Source organism: Sapajus apella, unplaced genomic scaffold (genome assembly GCF_009761245.1).
Source record: "Sapajus apella isolate SASKATOON/1434 unplaced genomic scaffold, GSC_monkey_1.0 scaffold36, whole genome shotgun sequence".
Taxonomy (NCBI): Eukaryota; Metazoa; Chordata; class Mammalia; order Primates; family Cebidae; genus Sapajus; species Sapajus apella.
This window is the reverse complement of record NW_022436976.1, coordinates 22,528,044-22,545,045: the sequence shown is the minus strand read 5'-3', so window position 1 is coordinate 22,545,045 and position 17,002 is coordinate 22,528,044. Positions and strand designations below refer to the sequence as shown.

General features: G+C 34.9%; 2 protein-coding genes across 7 annotated transcripts in view; one reads left to right on the top strand and one right to left on the bottom strand.

Moving 5' to 3' along the window:
* The window catches only part of ALG6 (ALG6 alpha-1,3-glucosyltransferase), a 73,818-nt gene extending 72,490 nt beyond the window's left edge, over positions 1–1,328 (top strand). For all 5 annotated transcript variants that reach the window (XM_032296764.1, XM_032296762.1, XM_032296763.1 and 2 more), the window contains one exon: positions 94–1,328. In XM_032296764.1, the coding sequence (XP_032152655.1) occupies positions 94–291 (198 nt within the window). In that variant the 3' untranslated portion in view covers positions 292–1,328. The remainder of the gene's footprint in view (positions 1–93) is intronic.
* A 2,794-nt stretch (positions 1,329–4,122) lies between these two features.
* ITGB3BP (integrin subunit beta 3 binding protein) overlaps positions 4,123–17,002 on the bottom strand; it is a 91,109-nt gene continuing 78,229 nt past the window's right edge. For both annotated transcript variants that reach the window (XM_032296759.1, XM_032296760.1), the window contains exons 6-9: positions 16,633–16,726; positions 15,988–16,040; positions 9,576–9,630; positions 4,123–4,449 (exon numbers count right to left, since the gene is read on the bottom strand). In XM_032296759.1, the coding sequence (XP_032152650.1) occupies positions 9,577–9,630; positions 15,988–16,040; positions 16,633–16,726 (201 nt within the window). In that variant the 3' untranslated portion in view covers positions 4,123–4,449; position 9,576. The remainder of the gene's footprint in view (positions 4,450–9,575; positions 9,631–15,987; positions 16,041–16,632; positions 16,727–17,002) is intronic.

The window sequence follows — 17,002 nt, the reverse complement described above, 5'->3', positions numbered from 1 at the left end:
TCATTTGATCACCTTTAATTCTGCTCATTTGATAGCTACAAGTCGTCAGTGTTCACCTTTTATACTACTCAGTAATCCATTTTTCCCTTGCAGTTTCTTATTTCAGTAATCACTATGGTGCTTCTGACGCTGATGACTGTCACACTGGATCCTCCTCAGAAACTACCGGACTTATTTTCTGTATTGGTGTGTTTTGTATCTTGCTTGAACTTCCTGTTCTTCCTGGTATACTTTAACATTATAATCATGTGGGATTCCCAAAATGGAAGAAATCAGAAAAAAATCAGCTAGCTGTATTCCTAAACAATTGTGAAAATGTGAACAGTGCTAAAAGGTTTTGTGAACTTTTTGCTCTGTATAAATCAAATTACCATTTTGAGAAAACCATGGAACTATAAGAAACAGTGAAAAGTCGTTGTTGTCTACATAAAATAAATGTATATGGAGATCAAAGACCAACGGAGGCTTGTCTTAAGTATTGCTTGGCCAAAACATATTGTGGTTTTATCAATATTCACAGCTATTCAAGTGCGGAAAAAAGAGAAAAATGTCCTTAATGCCAGTGTTTACTTAGGAAGTGCACTTTATAAATGTCTTGAAAAAATTGAGAAAGAAATATTTCTTGATATTTGCTTTGTCTAAACCTACTTCCTTTATCAGACCATATAGTGGGCTTAATGGGAGAATTCAACCCCTTCTTTTTAATAGAAATCACTAATTTTGGTATTCAAACTTAGTTTTTCTTACATTTTAGAATGCAAGTAGTGTGTTGAATTTCACTGTTTAGAAGTTATATCTTAAAGAATTAAATTTGTGATGATCTCTTTAATTACTGAGAAGGCAATTTAAACTGCTTGAAGTCTGAATATGCTTTATTACACATGCAAATTTGATTTTTTTAACAAGGCAAATAAGTTAAACCATGATCTTATTTATTTCCGAGAATGCAGATTAATTTTACAATTAAAAATGAATTTTCCTGAATTTAAATGTAAGTTTTAACTCTGTGTGGTTTGAGTGAAGTCTTTTTAATTATACACATCACTAGTTCTAAACTTCCAGAATCATTCTGTTTAACATTTTATATATACGTATATATATAGTTGTTGTTGTTATGACATGGTTCAGGGTTACCGTTGCTAGAGCATTGATTCATGTTAATTTCATCCTATTAATACTGTATCACCCTGTATTAGCAGAAGCCCATATCTATTATAGTATTCAACTGGTAAAACGAATGCATGATATCTATGTTGTAGTTTCTCCTATAAAGATGTTTTCTTTAGTCTCTCTAATAAAGATAAATCAATCAATCATTTTCCCATCAACATTTTTTAAGGAATATATTTCTTTCATAAGATAGTCATTAAACCATATTAAGTGGTGGTATATTTTAAAATAGTGCAAGTGAAACCACACACACACACACACACACACACATACATACACACACAAACTGGTTCTAGACAGGGACAGTCACAGGCTGATGTAAGAAGGTATGTGTTTCTAAGTCTGATAAAGAAAGTGAGTTTAGACAAAGCAAAAATCTAGAAGGATTTCTTTCTCAAAGCAAATGTGCATTAAGACTCAAAGGGCAGGTCAGCGCAGAAAAGCAGCCTTGAATCACTGCCGAATCAGCAGGAACATCGCTGTCCACGGTCACCATCTGTAATCACTGTGCCCAAATGTCAGTATCTTGGCTGGCTGGTGTAGCTTTATTTTAACAAATATTTTTTGTAATAGTATACTTGTGTTTAACATAGAATGTTGACTTCTTAAATAAATGATGAGGAAATTTTAAGTTACAACTTATAAAGAATTGGAGTAGAACATTATTTGGAAATAAAAGAAGTATTATGTATATATATCAGTAAAATGAAATGTACCTGATTCAAGGCATATAGGTAAATTCTGTAAATAAGACAACTTTTTCAGATGATTTAATCTAATCATGTGGAGTTACACTGTAGTTTTTATAGGGACTTGTAGCAGTTATAAGTATCCCTCATATCTATCACAAACCAGTGTAAGAGTTTACATTGAACTCAGAGGGATTAGGTTCCAAAATATCAAAAAGAGAGGCCAGGCACAGTGGCCTGTCTTCACAGCTGTTTGAGAGGGTGAGGCAGGATGATCATTTGAGACCAGTGGGACACCATCTCAAAAAAGGCAAAATATCAAAAATATCCAGTGATGAATTACGATCACAGAAGTAGGCAATTCCAAAGCATTTCTCTTAAACTCAGGGTTATAGGGATGTTTTAATATATATTTTGGTTATGCAAAAAATATTAAAGATAGATTTCTGACTTTCTTCACTAATATACCTGTCAAAAAATAAGCCCTTCAAAGTTATGTTCAAGTACATTTTAGATGGAGAAGGCATGTCTGAGAAATGCAGTTTTCTCAGCTGCCAATAAACTTAGGTTTGCTTCTTTTTTTCCCCCAAGATTCTATCTTAAGCTCCTAAAATAGGTTTGCTTCTTAAAATGAAGAGAATAGGGTGTATGTTCATGTATCATATATGAGTCATACAGAAGTCATTTTCCCTTGAGGACTTAGGGAGGGTAGAAAAATCCCCGATGTTGCATTCTGTCCAAATGATAAACCACAACAAATTGAGTGAAACATTTACAAAAGTCAAGGCAGCCAAGGAAGCCTCTCTGTTCAACAGAAAGAATGAGATGGATAGGATATAACTAAATAATGGTTAAAGTAACACAATGGTTTCAAGTCTCAATTCTGTTATGTTCATTGGAAGATCAGGGCCAAGTATAGCCCCTGCAACTCCCCCTCCCCCCATATAAACATTAGTTTTGTGTGTGGATCTTTCTGCTTTGTCCTTCATGTGGCCTCCAAGGGTGATAAAGTGAGAGTCATCTGATCTACAATGAAAAGAACTGGGAAATGATTCTCAGCAGACCCAGCTGTTCTGCAAGGCAAAAGCTTAGTATATCAAGAAGTCAAACATATAGTAACTGGTCTAATAGCATTAAGCACATATCTATATAACTTGGATTATATATGAAACCAACCTATTTCTTAACCCTGTATTACCCAACATAAGTTACTTCATAAAATGTTTTGGCTTACAACCTAAGGTTAGTTTTCAATGCTAGAATAATCCTTTTTTAGCATATTTTTGGTAACATCCTATTTATCAGAATAAATTTCTTATTTAAGCAGTATGAGGAAAATAATGAAGGTAGTTTATATAATTTATATTAATAGTATAAATATAAAATAATGAAGGTAATTATATATTTATATTAAAAACATTTCATTTTAAAAAGGTGAATTTAAAATTTCTCTAAGTGGAAAGTAAGTTGTTTTTTTTTTTCTGAGATACGTGTCTTGCTGTGTTGCCTAGTCTGGTCTTAAACTCCTGGGCTCAAGCAATCCTCCTGTTTCAGCCTCCTGAGTAGCAGCTGAGATTAAAGGCTTGTACCATTGCACACAGTGGAAAATGAGTTGTTTTCGACCTTAATTTGTTAAATTTTGTTTCAGATTTCCATGTAGTTTTTATTTTCATGATATACTCAAATGACATGGTAATATTTTCTACTAATTTTGCTAAAACTTAGGGCAAAGTACTAAAGGAAAAACAGTTTTTCCTACAGAAATGGTCAAGAAAAGCATAGGTTTCATTATCAAGACAACACACTCTCTGATTCCCTTCACCCCTTTATTTCGGGAGTGACAATGAAAACATGATGACGACAGAAAACACCACAGAATAACTGAAATTTAATATTTCAAAATTTAGAAGGGATCACATATTGCCCTCAATAAAGGTCTTTTCCTTAAATTCAGTATTCCGTGTGGTTTAGTTAAAAAAGCTTCATATTTAAAACATTTGTACTGAAAAATACATTCTAATATTTTATAAATGGTATTGACATTTTAAAACCTTGAAAATGTTTTTCTCTCTACAAGCCTAGGAAAATAAAAACTCACTTCTGAGATAGTGGCTACACAACAGACTAGATAAATTAAAAAAATTTTTTTAAGAATCTATAAATTAATAAGCAGCTGAGGCTTTAAATGGGAAAACTGGTACTTAATTCCATTCACCATTATATTTAATCTGCATTTCAGAAAAATATGTAGCTCTACCAAAGGTGCCATTTTTATACATGCTTTATTAAGTCTACCCACAAGTGCTGAAAGTCCACAGGAATGTATGTGCTACAGAATATAAGTCTCCTCTCCATGTTGGCTTACATTAAAGAGTCAAGAAGAAATATATTATTTACATTGAGATTATCTACTGGTGTGTGTAGAAAGTTTAAATTAGCTGCAAGAAATTTTATCTAGATGTGCACCTGCCGACTGCTACAAGCTGGTATTTACTGGGCAGATTAATTACAAATATTTCTCTGTTCCTTTAAATATGATCAGGCAGATGCAGAAGTTGATGCTTATGGTGAGTGCATTTCTTCTAAATGCCTGTGGGATATAAAAGATAATTATATTATCAAAAATTAGTTAACATGCATCTCATACATGACTTAAGAAATGATTTTAACACCCATTAATAATCTAATTTGGTACATAGTTTAGTTAGATGCTGGCAATCTCTCATTTGCTTATTATTATTTTTTGAGATGGAGGCTTAATCTGTCACCCAGGCTGCAGTACATGGCATGGTCTCGGCTCACTGCAGCCTTTGCCTCCCAGGTTCAAACAATTCTGCCTCAGCCTCCCAAATAGCTGGGACTACAGGCTCGTGCCACCACACTCAGCTACTTTTTACATTTTTAGTAGAGACAGGGTTTCACTATATCGGCCAGGCTGGTCTTGAACTCCTGAGCTCATTATCTGCCTGCTTTAGCGTCCCAAAGTGCTGGGATTACAGGCACGAGCCACCGTGCCCAGCCTCATTTGCTTATTTTTGACTACTTTGACATAGCAGTCAGTATTCTTTACCTTATGTGACTATACTTACATGAGATACTTCTCAGAGAATTTTAAAACTCCAACAAGGCCTATAGGAAACACCAAATTTACATGCCTTTTCTAGGGGTCTTTCAGCAGGTGTTTCCTCCAACAACTGCCCCCCCCACCCCCGCCCAAAAGACAATGTTTACTATAACAGATTCCTATTCAGAATATGTCCCTCTGGGGACTCCTAGTGGTGATAGAGGCTCATGTCTTTTCAGGCTTAGGACTCTTCTGTGAGAGAAAGCCTTTGAAGAAAGCAGTCATTGGCAACTGATGGCATACATTACCATAGGGCATGTGGGAAAAGATCTTTACAAATGACCTAATAAGGCTGGGAGTGGTGGCTCATGCCTGTAATCCTAGCATTTGGGAGGCCAAGGCAGAAGGACTGCTTGAGCCCAGAAGGTCAAGGATGCAGTGAGCTATGATCGCAGCATTGCATTCCAGCCAGGGTGACAGAACAAGAGCCTGTCTTTAAAAAAAAACAAACTGATAATCCCACCCTGAGGTGATCTATGTATGCTGTGAACTCCCATAACACTGCTTATTCTTCATCTGGTACTTACAGTAGAGAGGAATGTTTATACTTTTCAATCTGAAGGGGAAGAAACGTCTGTCAACTCTTCCTTTGCACTCCATGGAAGTGTGATGAATTTGATTGGTCAAAGTCCAGAACATTCATTGGTCTACATTTTACTAGTAACATTACACAAATTCTTCCCTTCTTGTAGTTTCCCTATCACTGTCTACTCTCAATCCCAGTGGACCTTTTTTTTTTTTTTTTTTTTTAATAATACTTCCTAATTTCATGTAGTAGGGAGACCAACCCATTCTATTGTGCTGACCTGCCATCAAGCATGTAAAAGGCAGGCCTGTGGTCTTCACAGCATTAGAGCCACATGGACTTGGGGGTCTATTTCAAAGATCCAGATTTTACGTTCAGGAAAGTGCACAGAGTTCAAGATTTACTTAGTGTGAGAAAGAATAGTGCATTTCTGCTTTAAGGCAATCTACCTTAGTTACCCCAAGCTTCTACTTCAGAGCTTGCCAGGTTGGGGGTTATCAATTCCATCAAAAATCAAGTTGATACTTTGATCCTCATTGGATTCACAATTCTTGTTTGTACTTGTTATTGGACAGAAGAGTCTGAACTTGTATCATTTATCATTCTTGCCTTATATTGTTCTTGTGTCCTTATTAGGTTTCAAACTGTCATTATACACAGTGCTTTGTCCATACTAAGTCTCATCCTTCTGTTACCCAAGTGATTAATCCACATTGTTAATAAAATATCCCAGTATCCCCTGTTAACATTAGCCAAAATGTTTTTCTCTTCCCTTCTTTTGATGGTCTTAGCACTCTGGCTGTGGCCTCTGGGTTGCTGTCACCCTAACTTTCTCTCTTAATTCTAGCATTGTTTCATAAAGCCTTCACTTTTTAAAGGCTCTGGGGGTGAATTTGTATGGGACAGTCCTCCCCACTGAACAATTACAGGTCAAGAAGAATAATCACTGAAGTGTGACAGAGGACTGGAGCTGTTGTGCAGGCAGGGAATTTGGCCACAGTGATATCAGGAGTACTATGTGTCAGGTTTCTAGGGCAAAGGGACAAAATCGGGAATTTCATTCACATCCTCCCTTATGCATACCAGTCAGGCAGCTATGACAAATACACAAAAGGGCAATGAGAAAATATGGGGAAAGGGATTTGGGGAAGCTTACGTAGAAGTTGAGTTCTAAGCAGGTTTTGAAAGACGGATAAAATTTTGGCAAAAATGAGAGCAAAGGCATGCTAGGCAGAGCAGACAAGACCAAAGGTAAGGACACGAGACAGGCACTTTCTGGAGTAGGGAAGGTGTCTGGGAAATGGCAAGTAATCTAGAGTGAATGAGGCACAATGAAGAAACTGGAAAGGCAAGCTGTGGGCAGATCAGGGAAATCCCCGAATGTCAGTTAAAATGTGGATTTTATTGTACATACAGTAGAGTAATATATTCTAAAGCATACATTTGTCCAGTAGCAGGACAGGCTGTAGGGGAAAGGGACCTAAGGGCAGACAGGTAAGTTACAATAAGGACAATGATAATCTGGAAGAGAGGTAATAAAGGAATAAACTGATCCAGTGGGTGTGGAAAGGACAATTAAGCATTCTCAGAAGTAATATAATCTGGCAGTGTTTGGATGTGGGGACAAAAAGAGAATTTGACCAATGGAATGATATAATCCCTAAAAGTACAGGAAAAGCAACTTTGAAGGGGAAATATTGAAATCAGTATACTTGGGGGACATTGTATGGGAGCTGACATTGTGGGTTTATAATCCAGGAGAGAGGTCACAAATAATTTGGAAACCATATACACGAAGGTGAAAAGTCAGGGAATGAAGGAGATGAAGAAAATGCTCAAAGTGAGAAGAAAACATGGGCAAAAGCAGAACTGAGGCAGATGCCTCAAAGGTGAAGTCACTTAATTTCACTGTCATTTTTCCTTTTGCTTCTCACTGAAAGGGAAGTTGATTGGTAGCTCAACCCTAATTCTTTTAAGTTTCTTGAAAGTATTACTTAAAGACTCAAAAGAACACCCCAAAACGTGGTTATCTTTACTAAAATGCATCAACATAAAGCTATTCTCAGTGCTCTGAATTCCCTGTAAGTTTATTAAGGAGACTATCAAACACTAAATGTGCATGTTCATTTACTAAATGTGTAATTGTGAAGATGTATCTATGATCACCATCTAATATGTTCTCTGTTGGATTTTCATGGGTCAGAAATTTTATAAAATGTTAACCTTATAATGAATGAATATAGGTGTATGTGGATGGATATATATATGTATACATACATATATATATCCTATTACATATAGGGTATATAAAGATAATATGTATATATTACCTTTATTTAATAGGATATAAAATCCTTGGCCAGTAGTGAAGCCTGACATTCACAGATTACTACTGGGTAGTGGCAAGAGCATAGGCTCTGGCACCAGACTACTCGGTTTAGTATCCCAGCCCTGTTGAAGGTGATTCTGGGAAAAGGTACTTAACCTCATTTGTGCCTCAATTGCCTCACCTATGAAAGTAATAACTGTATCTACCTCACAAGTTGTGAAGATTAAATGGGATATGTATAAAGTGCTTTTAACACTGCTGGCACATAGAAAGTACTCAATAAGGCCAGGCGTGGTGGCTCACGTCTGTAATCCCAGCACTTTGGGAGGCCAAGACAAGTGGTTCACTTGAGGTTAGGAGTTCAAGACTAGCCTGGACAACATGGTGAAACCCCACCTCTACTAAAAATACAAACAATTAGCTGGGCATGGCGGTGCTCACTTGTAATCCCAGCTACTCGGAAGGCTGAGGCAGGAGAATCACTTGAACCCGGGAGGCGGAGGCTGTAGTAAGCCGAGATCATGCCACTGCACGCCAGCCTGGGTGACAGAGTGAGACACTGTCTCAAAAAAAATTCCCAAAAAATAAAACAAAACAAAGTACTCAATAAATATTAGCTATTATAAGCTATTATTTACTGCAAACAACAGAGTATAAGCTATTGTTTACTGCATAACAACAGAATAAACATTTTCATAAAAATCTGTGACATAATTTTCTATATAAGGTGCTTTGCATATATTAAGACTAGCTTGTCAGGAAGCTAATATTAATCACTTGATATACCATTTCAAATATATAATTATTTAATTGTGCTTTAATTTTTTTCCCTAAGAGATAGCAGGCAGCATACCTGGTAAGCTAAGGATTCTTTTTTTTTTCTCTAGGCAGGGTCTCAATCTGTCATGGAGGTCAGTGATCATGTCTCACTATAGCTTCTACCATGTGGGCTCAAGTGATCCTTCCAAGTCAGCCTCCTGAATAGCTGGGACTACAGGCATGTGCCACCACACCCAACTAACTTTTCTATTTTTTGTAGAGACAAGGTCTCTCACTATGTTGCCTAGGTTGGTCCTGGGATCAAGCGATCCTCTTGCCTTGGCCTCTCACAGTGCTGGGATTACAGGCATCAATCACTGTGCCTAGCCCCTAATGCCAGTTCTTAATGTGAACCTTCAGTTACAGGTACACTAAACACTAATATATCATGACTCACATTGCTTTTAGCTTATTTGTAAACATATCATTTTTACTTGTTGAATCAATAGGAATTGTTCTGAAGGCAAGGTGTAACAAATTAATATATAATGATTTACTTAATTTAGCACATTTCCAAATTTAACAGACTGGTTATATCTTCTTCAGTCAGGTGTGTTCTACAGAAACTATAATCTACTTGTCAACATCTATAGCTAGTCTATTTAGCTATTTATGTGAAAGGTGCTCCATTAAGGACCCTTTTACACTCAGTTAACAATGTGTCCTCTCTGACGTTTAAAGTTAGCCTCATCAGCTCAACAGTTCTTTTCCAATTACCCTCTAACAGATGTCAGACTGCCCTCCTGTTGTTTATAAGATTAGATTAATATAATTTCAACCAAAGCTCCAAAACTCATATCCCTGTTTTCTTATAGAAAGACAATACCAAATCTGATTATGTAAATAAAATGTTTCCACCTAAACAGAACACAGTGAAATTTCACAACCTTAAACTAAATTAGAAAGGTGAAACAGTACCTCAGTTTAAAATGGCTTTAAGGAATTCATAGCTGTCAAGATGACACGATTCTATAGAAAAGAAGAAAGATTTTTTCTTCAGAAAACAGTTCAAAGTAACTTGCCACAGTATATGATGCAGAATAAATGTTGAATCAAAATGAAATCAAAACAACCTAAAGTATTGTTTTACATTAAAAATAGCAGCACTGAGGCTATAAATTCTCATTTCAACATCCTACAGTTAGCCTGACTCTATTTCAGAATGTTTTCAAATTTATTATGAAAACCTCCAAGACATTTATTACAATACATGCTTATTACCATTGTTAGTATACTCTTTGTGGTTACCAAAATTACTTGTCATTTGTGCTAGATTCTATACTCCTGAGGGCAGGACTATGTCTGCCTTGTTTGTCAGTGTGTTCCCAATGCTAGAATAATGCCTGGAGCATGGTAGGCACTCAATAAACATTAATGAAGTAAGAAAACAGCAATTTATAAGTATCTGGAAATACTTAGAGAATTCTTTTTAAAACATTCTTTTTGTTCATTGACACATTGGCTGCACTGCACGTGGACCTTCTATGCAGGCGTTGTACTAGACAGGTAAGACTTTCTGTCTGTTTGCTAAAGAGGAGCCCAGAAAGAGTCCTGTAACCAGACAATTACAATGCACTACAACATGAAACATTTAAAATATTCAGACAAGTGTTGTGGGAGCCTAGAAGATGAAGCTAAAATTTAGCTTTACCTAGGAGACCTGGGGAGAGCTTCACAGAGGTTGTGACATCTGAGGCTGACCTTAAAGGATGAGCAGGAGTTTGCTAGACAGAGAAGAAAGCAATCTAGGTAGAGGGAAAAATAACAGTCTTCTGGAGTCCTCAAAGAGAGGTTCCAGAGGGCTGAAGCACCTGGTATGAATATTATGAATAAAAGTGAGTACCCTCCTCTTATCTGAGGTCTGAGCTGGAGGAAAAACCACCTAATATTTAATAATTACCAAGTCCTGCTTTTAACTATATAACTAGTTACATAATATGATAAACATTTGCTTTATTGTGTTTAAAATATGTAAACCACTTAGATAATTTATGTAAGCCCCTCTTTTTTGTGGGGCTTTTTTGACTACTCTGAGAGTTAAAAATGGGAAAAAAAAGTTCACCTGTCAGGTGACATAAAACCAATTTCTACTAAATGTGCCAGAATAATTTTTCTCCACCTCAAGAACAGTCTTCAGTCTATTCATTACTGTCTTTTTATAGTATTTTTATTTAATAAAACCTATTAAGACTACCATACAAATCTCTTTACTTATGCTTTTATCTTTTAACTGATCAATTTTTATATTGCTGACATCCCTTCTTCACCATTTGCTCATTTAAAAATTCATAGTATGTGAGATATGTCTCTGGGGAAAATGTCTATAAAATTTGTTACAGCTGGCAAATGTGTATGAGTCAGTGATAGCACATGACTAAATGCTTCACAGAAAATAAAATTTGTTTCTGTAGTAAGCAGAACTGTTTAAATGTTATTTATTTTTATGTTTCAAAGAAAATATATTGTGAAGTGCTGCATTGATTTAATACGCAACAATGTCTGTGTACACGCTGTAGAAGGAAAATTTATGAAACCTTTGCACAACTCCTTTAATTGAATTTTCCAAATCTCTCACCACACACAAATAATCAATATCTTCTGCAGAGAAAACCAGTCAGAATTATTACAGTCTTTCTTTTCAATTCTGTTGTCATCAGCACATACAGAGCACCTGGATATTTGTAATGTCTGATAGCAAGTTATTTACACCTCTTAAACACCTAATTGCTACTAAGTGAGTCCAAATCTATAGTTTAAATTTTTTTTACTGATTTTATTTGAAAGAAAAATGACCACACTTCTTTTAAAGTATAAAAAAATTTAAATCATGGAAAAAATTATTTAAAAGGCTCTGAAAAGTAATAAACCAGTTTATATTTTTACTTAAATCCTAGACAAATCTCAAGTAAGCATTTTTAGCAGTTGAAATGCATCCCCCAAAACAATGACGAATAGTGTAAAACAAAGAGCATTAACACTATTAATAGGAAAGGTTATGACTCACGTATGGCATACATGATAGCTGAATCATTATAAAGAGCTGAGGACTATAGGTGTACATTAATGTATATTTGTGCTATCAAAATTAATGGCTCCATTTTTTATCTCCAGATAAACCCAGAATGTTAAAGCAGAGGGGGAATTTCTGTTGTTTCTCCTAAAAGTCCTCATGTCTAAACTTCAAACCTCAGTGCTTTTAAAATTGAAGTATCTGTTTGAAAAAAAGATACTGTTTAATGTTAAAACAGAAAACTAAAAGGGTAGTAGTCTTCTGGGATTGAAATTATTTAGCTGATATGATGAATACTTTTTCAAGCCTGAGTGGGGGAAAGAACAACATATTTTTATGTTTAAAAAATACTTCAGTGGGTGGTTAGAATGAAGAGGCAACATCAAACTATTTTATAGTGTTAGAACAGAAGGAGTTTTAAATTTGTCCTGTTGTCTAGAATTTGATAACTTTAAAATCCTATAACCAAGATAAATTTTACTATGTAAGAATACAGAAAGTTAACTAAAGAAAACAGGAACATTGTAGTTTATGCCTTTTAAAACAGACCAGAGTTGGACATTCTGAAATATTTTCTATTACAAACAGCTGAAACAGTCAAGTTTTTTGAACAATGTAAAGTTCAGATGGTTGCATTTCATTTAAAATATGCATACTGCAACCTACACAATTATTCTCAAAACAGATACAATACGTTTTGGACTGAAGCTAAGTGTCTAGATTTCATATCTTGGCAACTGCTCTACAATTTGCTTACATTCTTTTCAAAAACATTTTGTTTATTGGAAGTACTAGTCATAGACAAACAATGATGGTATTTTGTAATATCTTCAGAAAAAACTGAAACTGTTATGTACTATATAATGCCGTCTATTGACTAAGGAATATCTGTATCAAGTTGTTTTAAGAGGAGGTTGATTATGTAAAGTAAATAAATTTCATGCCTCACCATGTGATGATAATGTGACATTCCATCTGTATCAGCCCACTGAATAAATCTTTTAAATTTAATGTTTTAAATCTTCAGCATAACAAATTTAAAATAATTATGAAAATTCACATCCAAATCAAACAGAAAAAGAACCTTTCATTTAATTATTTTCCTAATAGTCATAAAGCCAGTGTTACTGAGGAAAGCAAAATTAGGCTTATTTCCTAAGTAACTGAAGAAAGAAGTCTTCCTTTGTTTAAGAAATCTTTGTTTAGCAGAGGAAATCTTTTATTCATATACTCTCATCAAGGCATCCCCATTTACCAGGTCCAGTTCTTATGAAATTATGAAAATCTCAGTGTGCCTTTTAATTTTATTGGGTTTTAAATTTCTCCTGAATAAGTTACATAAAGCCTTAAGAATGTGTGTCAGATGTCTATTTACTTAAAACATTAGAGTGTTATTTTTACAATTATACTCTTACTGTAATAAAGACTGCAACTGAAGTAACTGAAATTCCCACAGAAATGAAAAAATAATATTAGTAGAACTAAAAGACCAACTAGAAGAGGCAATGATAGCATAAATATTGAAATTCTCATGGTACTGTCTATTTTAACTATTCCAGGAAAATTTTATAAGAATCTGAAAGACAAAAGAACAAAACAAAATACCAAAAACCCAGAAGAATCTGAAGGATATTCTTTTGACAGTGAAACAAGTAATTGCCTTATTCTCATTTTTATAATTACCTTAATATATCCTATACATATTATAGGGATGATTTTTATTTTACTTATTTTCTACTATTATGACAAACTCCCAAAACATTTTAAAACTTAAACAATTCTGCATAACAGCATAGTAAAAATGAATAAATTAAAAAAAAAGTAAAGTGGAAATTTCAAGGCCAGATTGCAAAATAAGGAACTAAAGCAAATTAGCTTGAGATGTCAAAAAAATTAGCAAAATCCTCTTAAAATGAATGTATGAGCAGAAAAGGGTAAAAATTGTCACCTTAATAAAAAAATTTACATGTTTGTGCATGTTTGTGTGTGTACATAATCGTTAACCAAAAAACAAAACAAACAAAAACCCTCAAGAACTAATATATATTTTAGGAACCAGAGAAAGAGGTAGGAAAAGCCCTCAGGAAAATTATATAGCTCAAATTCAAATTACAACAAAAATAAGGTTTAATCTATTTTTCAGGCAATATGAATTTTCCAAAATTAGGTAAAATGCTAATGAAGTTTTTAATACCTCAGGAAATATAAAGAGCTAATGTAGCTCCTACCAAGAAACAGAATTGGAAGACGACTACATAGAATGTAATACACATTAATACATAACATACTTATCTAGATACTATGTATTATATATTTTAAACTGAGTTTTCATTTAAACCAACAAATAATCAATAATTATTAGAAATTTACAAACATGATTTAGTGATACAGTCTCCTCTATGCAGGAAGTCAGTCCTTTGGAAAAATCTGGTAATGGGCAAGTCAGCCTTAATAATAGAAAACAGTTTCAAGGCTGATCATGCATAAACACACAAATAATTGATGTATTTTAGATGGCCGTAAGGAAATGACAGAAGTATCCCCTAGAAGGAAAAATATTTTAATGAAGTATACATTAAAAAAGGAAATTTTTTTTATGTTATTAGCAGTGACAGTTCACTTAATTATTCTAGAGTTCTCCTCTTATTCCTCAAAGCTGTTTGCAAAAGCCAACTATGTTAAGCCTAATTCTAATTAGTTCTAGGAAGTTACAGATTTTTAAAGAAATCACACTATTGGCATAGAATATATAGATTGGCAAGATTTCTTCCAATTGGGAAATAATAAACATTTCACTTTCCCAATATGATCCTTTAAAATTTGTCAAGTTAGGAGAGATTGAAACTACTGAAATCCAGTTACACATTCTAATCAAGTTACACAACTAAAGTAAGAGACAAGAGGTCAGGTGTGTTGGCTCATGCCTGTAATCATCACTTCAGCCTGGGTGACGGGGTACAATCCTGTCTCTAAAATATATATAAAATATATATATATTTTATATAAACACACACACACACACATACAGACACAAAGTTCTTTTTGAAAAAGAAGACAGCCCAAGCCATTGCCAAGAAAGAGCTACCTTTCATGTTCTTAAATTGTTGGCATCACAGTAGATGTTAGTTATTCAACTGAAAAGCTCAGGAAGCCTATTCAGCTGCCTTCCCACATAAGTTTTGGAGGAGTCTTGCCATGGCTGCAGCCCTGCCATGACCCAGCTGGCCTTTTAATCTGACTGGCTGGCAATTCTAGCACTTTCCATCGTGAACCCATCAGTGGCTTATTAAAGGTTCTAAACTCAGGCTAATATGTCAGATTGGTTGAAGCAGTTTCAATTATGTGCCATGTTTGAATCTGAAAGCTGGGATGATTGGATGATTTCCTTTGCTTTAGGAAGAGATAACATAGAATAATGAGAAGAACAGAATTTTTGAGGGCAGACTGGTCTTTGGTTGGAATCCTTGCTCTGTCACCTAAGTAAAAGTTTTGGGCACGTTACTGAATATTTTTGTGTCTTCACTCCTTGTCTATAATGACAATGACAATACAGTGTAGCTCTCTTGCCACATTGCTGTAAATATGCGCTGATCCTAGTATTGAGAATATAGTAATTATAGGTACTAAATAAATGGCAGTCATAGGTATTTAAAAATGGTAGGCTACAAACACGGCCACCCATTTTAAGGCCTAATTCCACCTGCAGAAATTGCTAAATAGGATTCATGTCAGTACTATTAATCACCTTATATTAATTTAAAGGTTTTAGTATTTTACAGTTTATGATTATTTTGTTATTGAGGTGTGAATGTGTACTTCCTATGGAAACTTAAAATGTGTTTATTTAGTTTTCCATACTATGAAATGCTCAGAGGCATAAGAGTTCATAGTAGAACAAAGCACATTAATGATGTGAAAGTTTCCAGAATAGTGGTTAAAAAGTAACTCTTAATGCTTCTAGTGCAACACTAAAAACTGCAGTATATTAATGCATTGTTGCTCCTATTTGTCTGTATTCTCAAAAAGAAATTTTAATAAAAAGACAAAACTTAAATCTTATGTAGAAGACTGCATTTCAAAAGACATTTAAAAAGTTCAATCGTCAGAGAGTTGATCTCATCAGATATCTTCTGCTAAATGCAATATAAAACTTTTCAAATGAGATTCAGGATCTCTTAAAAGAACACATTTCAGAACAGGAATCTCTGAGGAAAAAAGAAAACCACTAAAAAAGATTTATGATGATTAGTTTTAATTGACAAAATGGGATGAAAACATCTTTTTATGTAATAAACTAAAACACAACTACTTACCTTCCTTGTGAGGAAGTCCTGAACTCTTTTCAAACAGTTTTTGTTTAGTTACTTCTGTCACTAAAAGAAGAAAAAAATCCCACATTAAGAATTAATAGAGGGCCGGGCGCGGTGGCTCAAACCTGTAATCCCAGCACTTTGGGAGGCCGAGGCGGGTGGATCACGAGGTCGAGAGATCGAGACCATCCTGGTCAACACGGTGAAACCCCGTCTCTACTAAAAATACAAAAAATTAGCTGGGCATGGTGGTGCGTGCCTGTAATCCCAGCTACTCAGGAGGCTGAGGCAGGAGAATTGCCTGAACCCAGGAGGCGGAGGTTGCGGTGAGCCAAGATCGCGCCATTGCACTCCAGCCTGGGTAACGAGAGCGAAACTCTGTCTCCAAAAAAAAAAAAAAAAAAAGGGAGGGGGACATTATGTTTAAAAAGCCTACTACCAGTTTCCAAGGTACAGTCTTTTCATTCACATTCAAGCAGAATCCCCAAAATAACACATCCTGGTGAAAGATATGTGGCTTCTTAAAGAAGGTAACAGTATTTTTATCACATGTCCAGTAATGATATATATAAAGAAGTCTATTGAATTTAAATTTGAGACAAATTAATAGGTTTATCCTTAAAATTACTGTCAATGAAAATTCATAAATTCTTACTTAGTTCTTTGGTTTTCTTCATTTCTCTTTTTAAGAAACGTGATCCACAGGAGATTCCAATGAGATTTTCAAGCTCTCTACTGCCCTCCAAAGCCTACAAGAAAGCCATCTGGAATGAGTTCAGTTTCTGTACACATACGAGATTACTGACACATCTCGTGAAAATACAGTACTTGTTTCCTTCATTTGAAACACTTAAACTCTGTTAGGATATTTAACTTTTTCTGCTAGGTCAACTATTTCAAGCCCTAAAATGCCTGAATAAAAACAATTTATAAGGGTTGGGCACAGTGGCTCGCACATGTAATTCCAGCACTTTGGGAGGTCAAGGAGGGCAGATGACCTGAGGTCAGGAGTTTGAGACCACCCT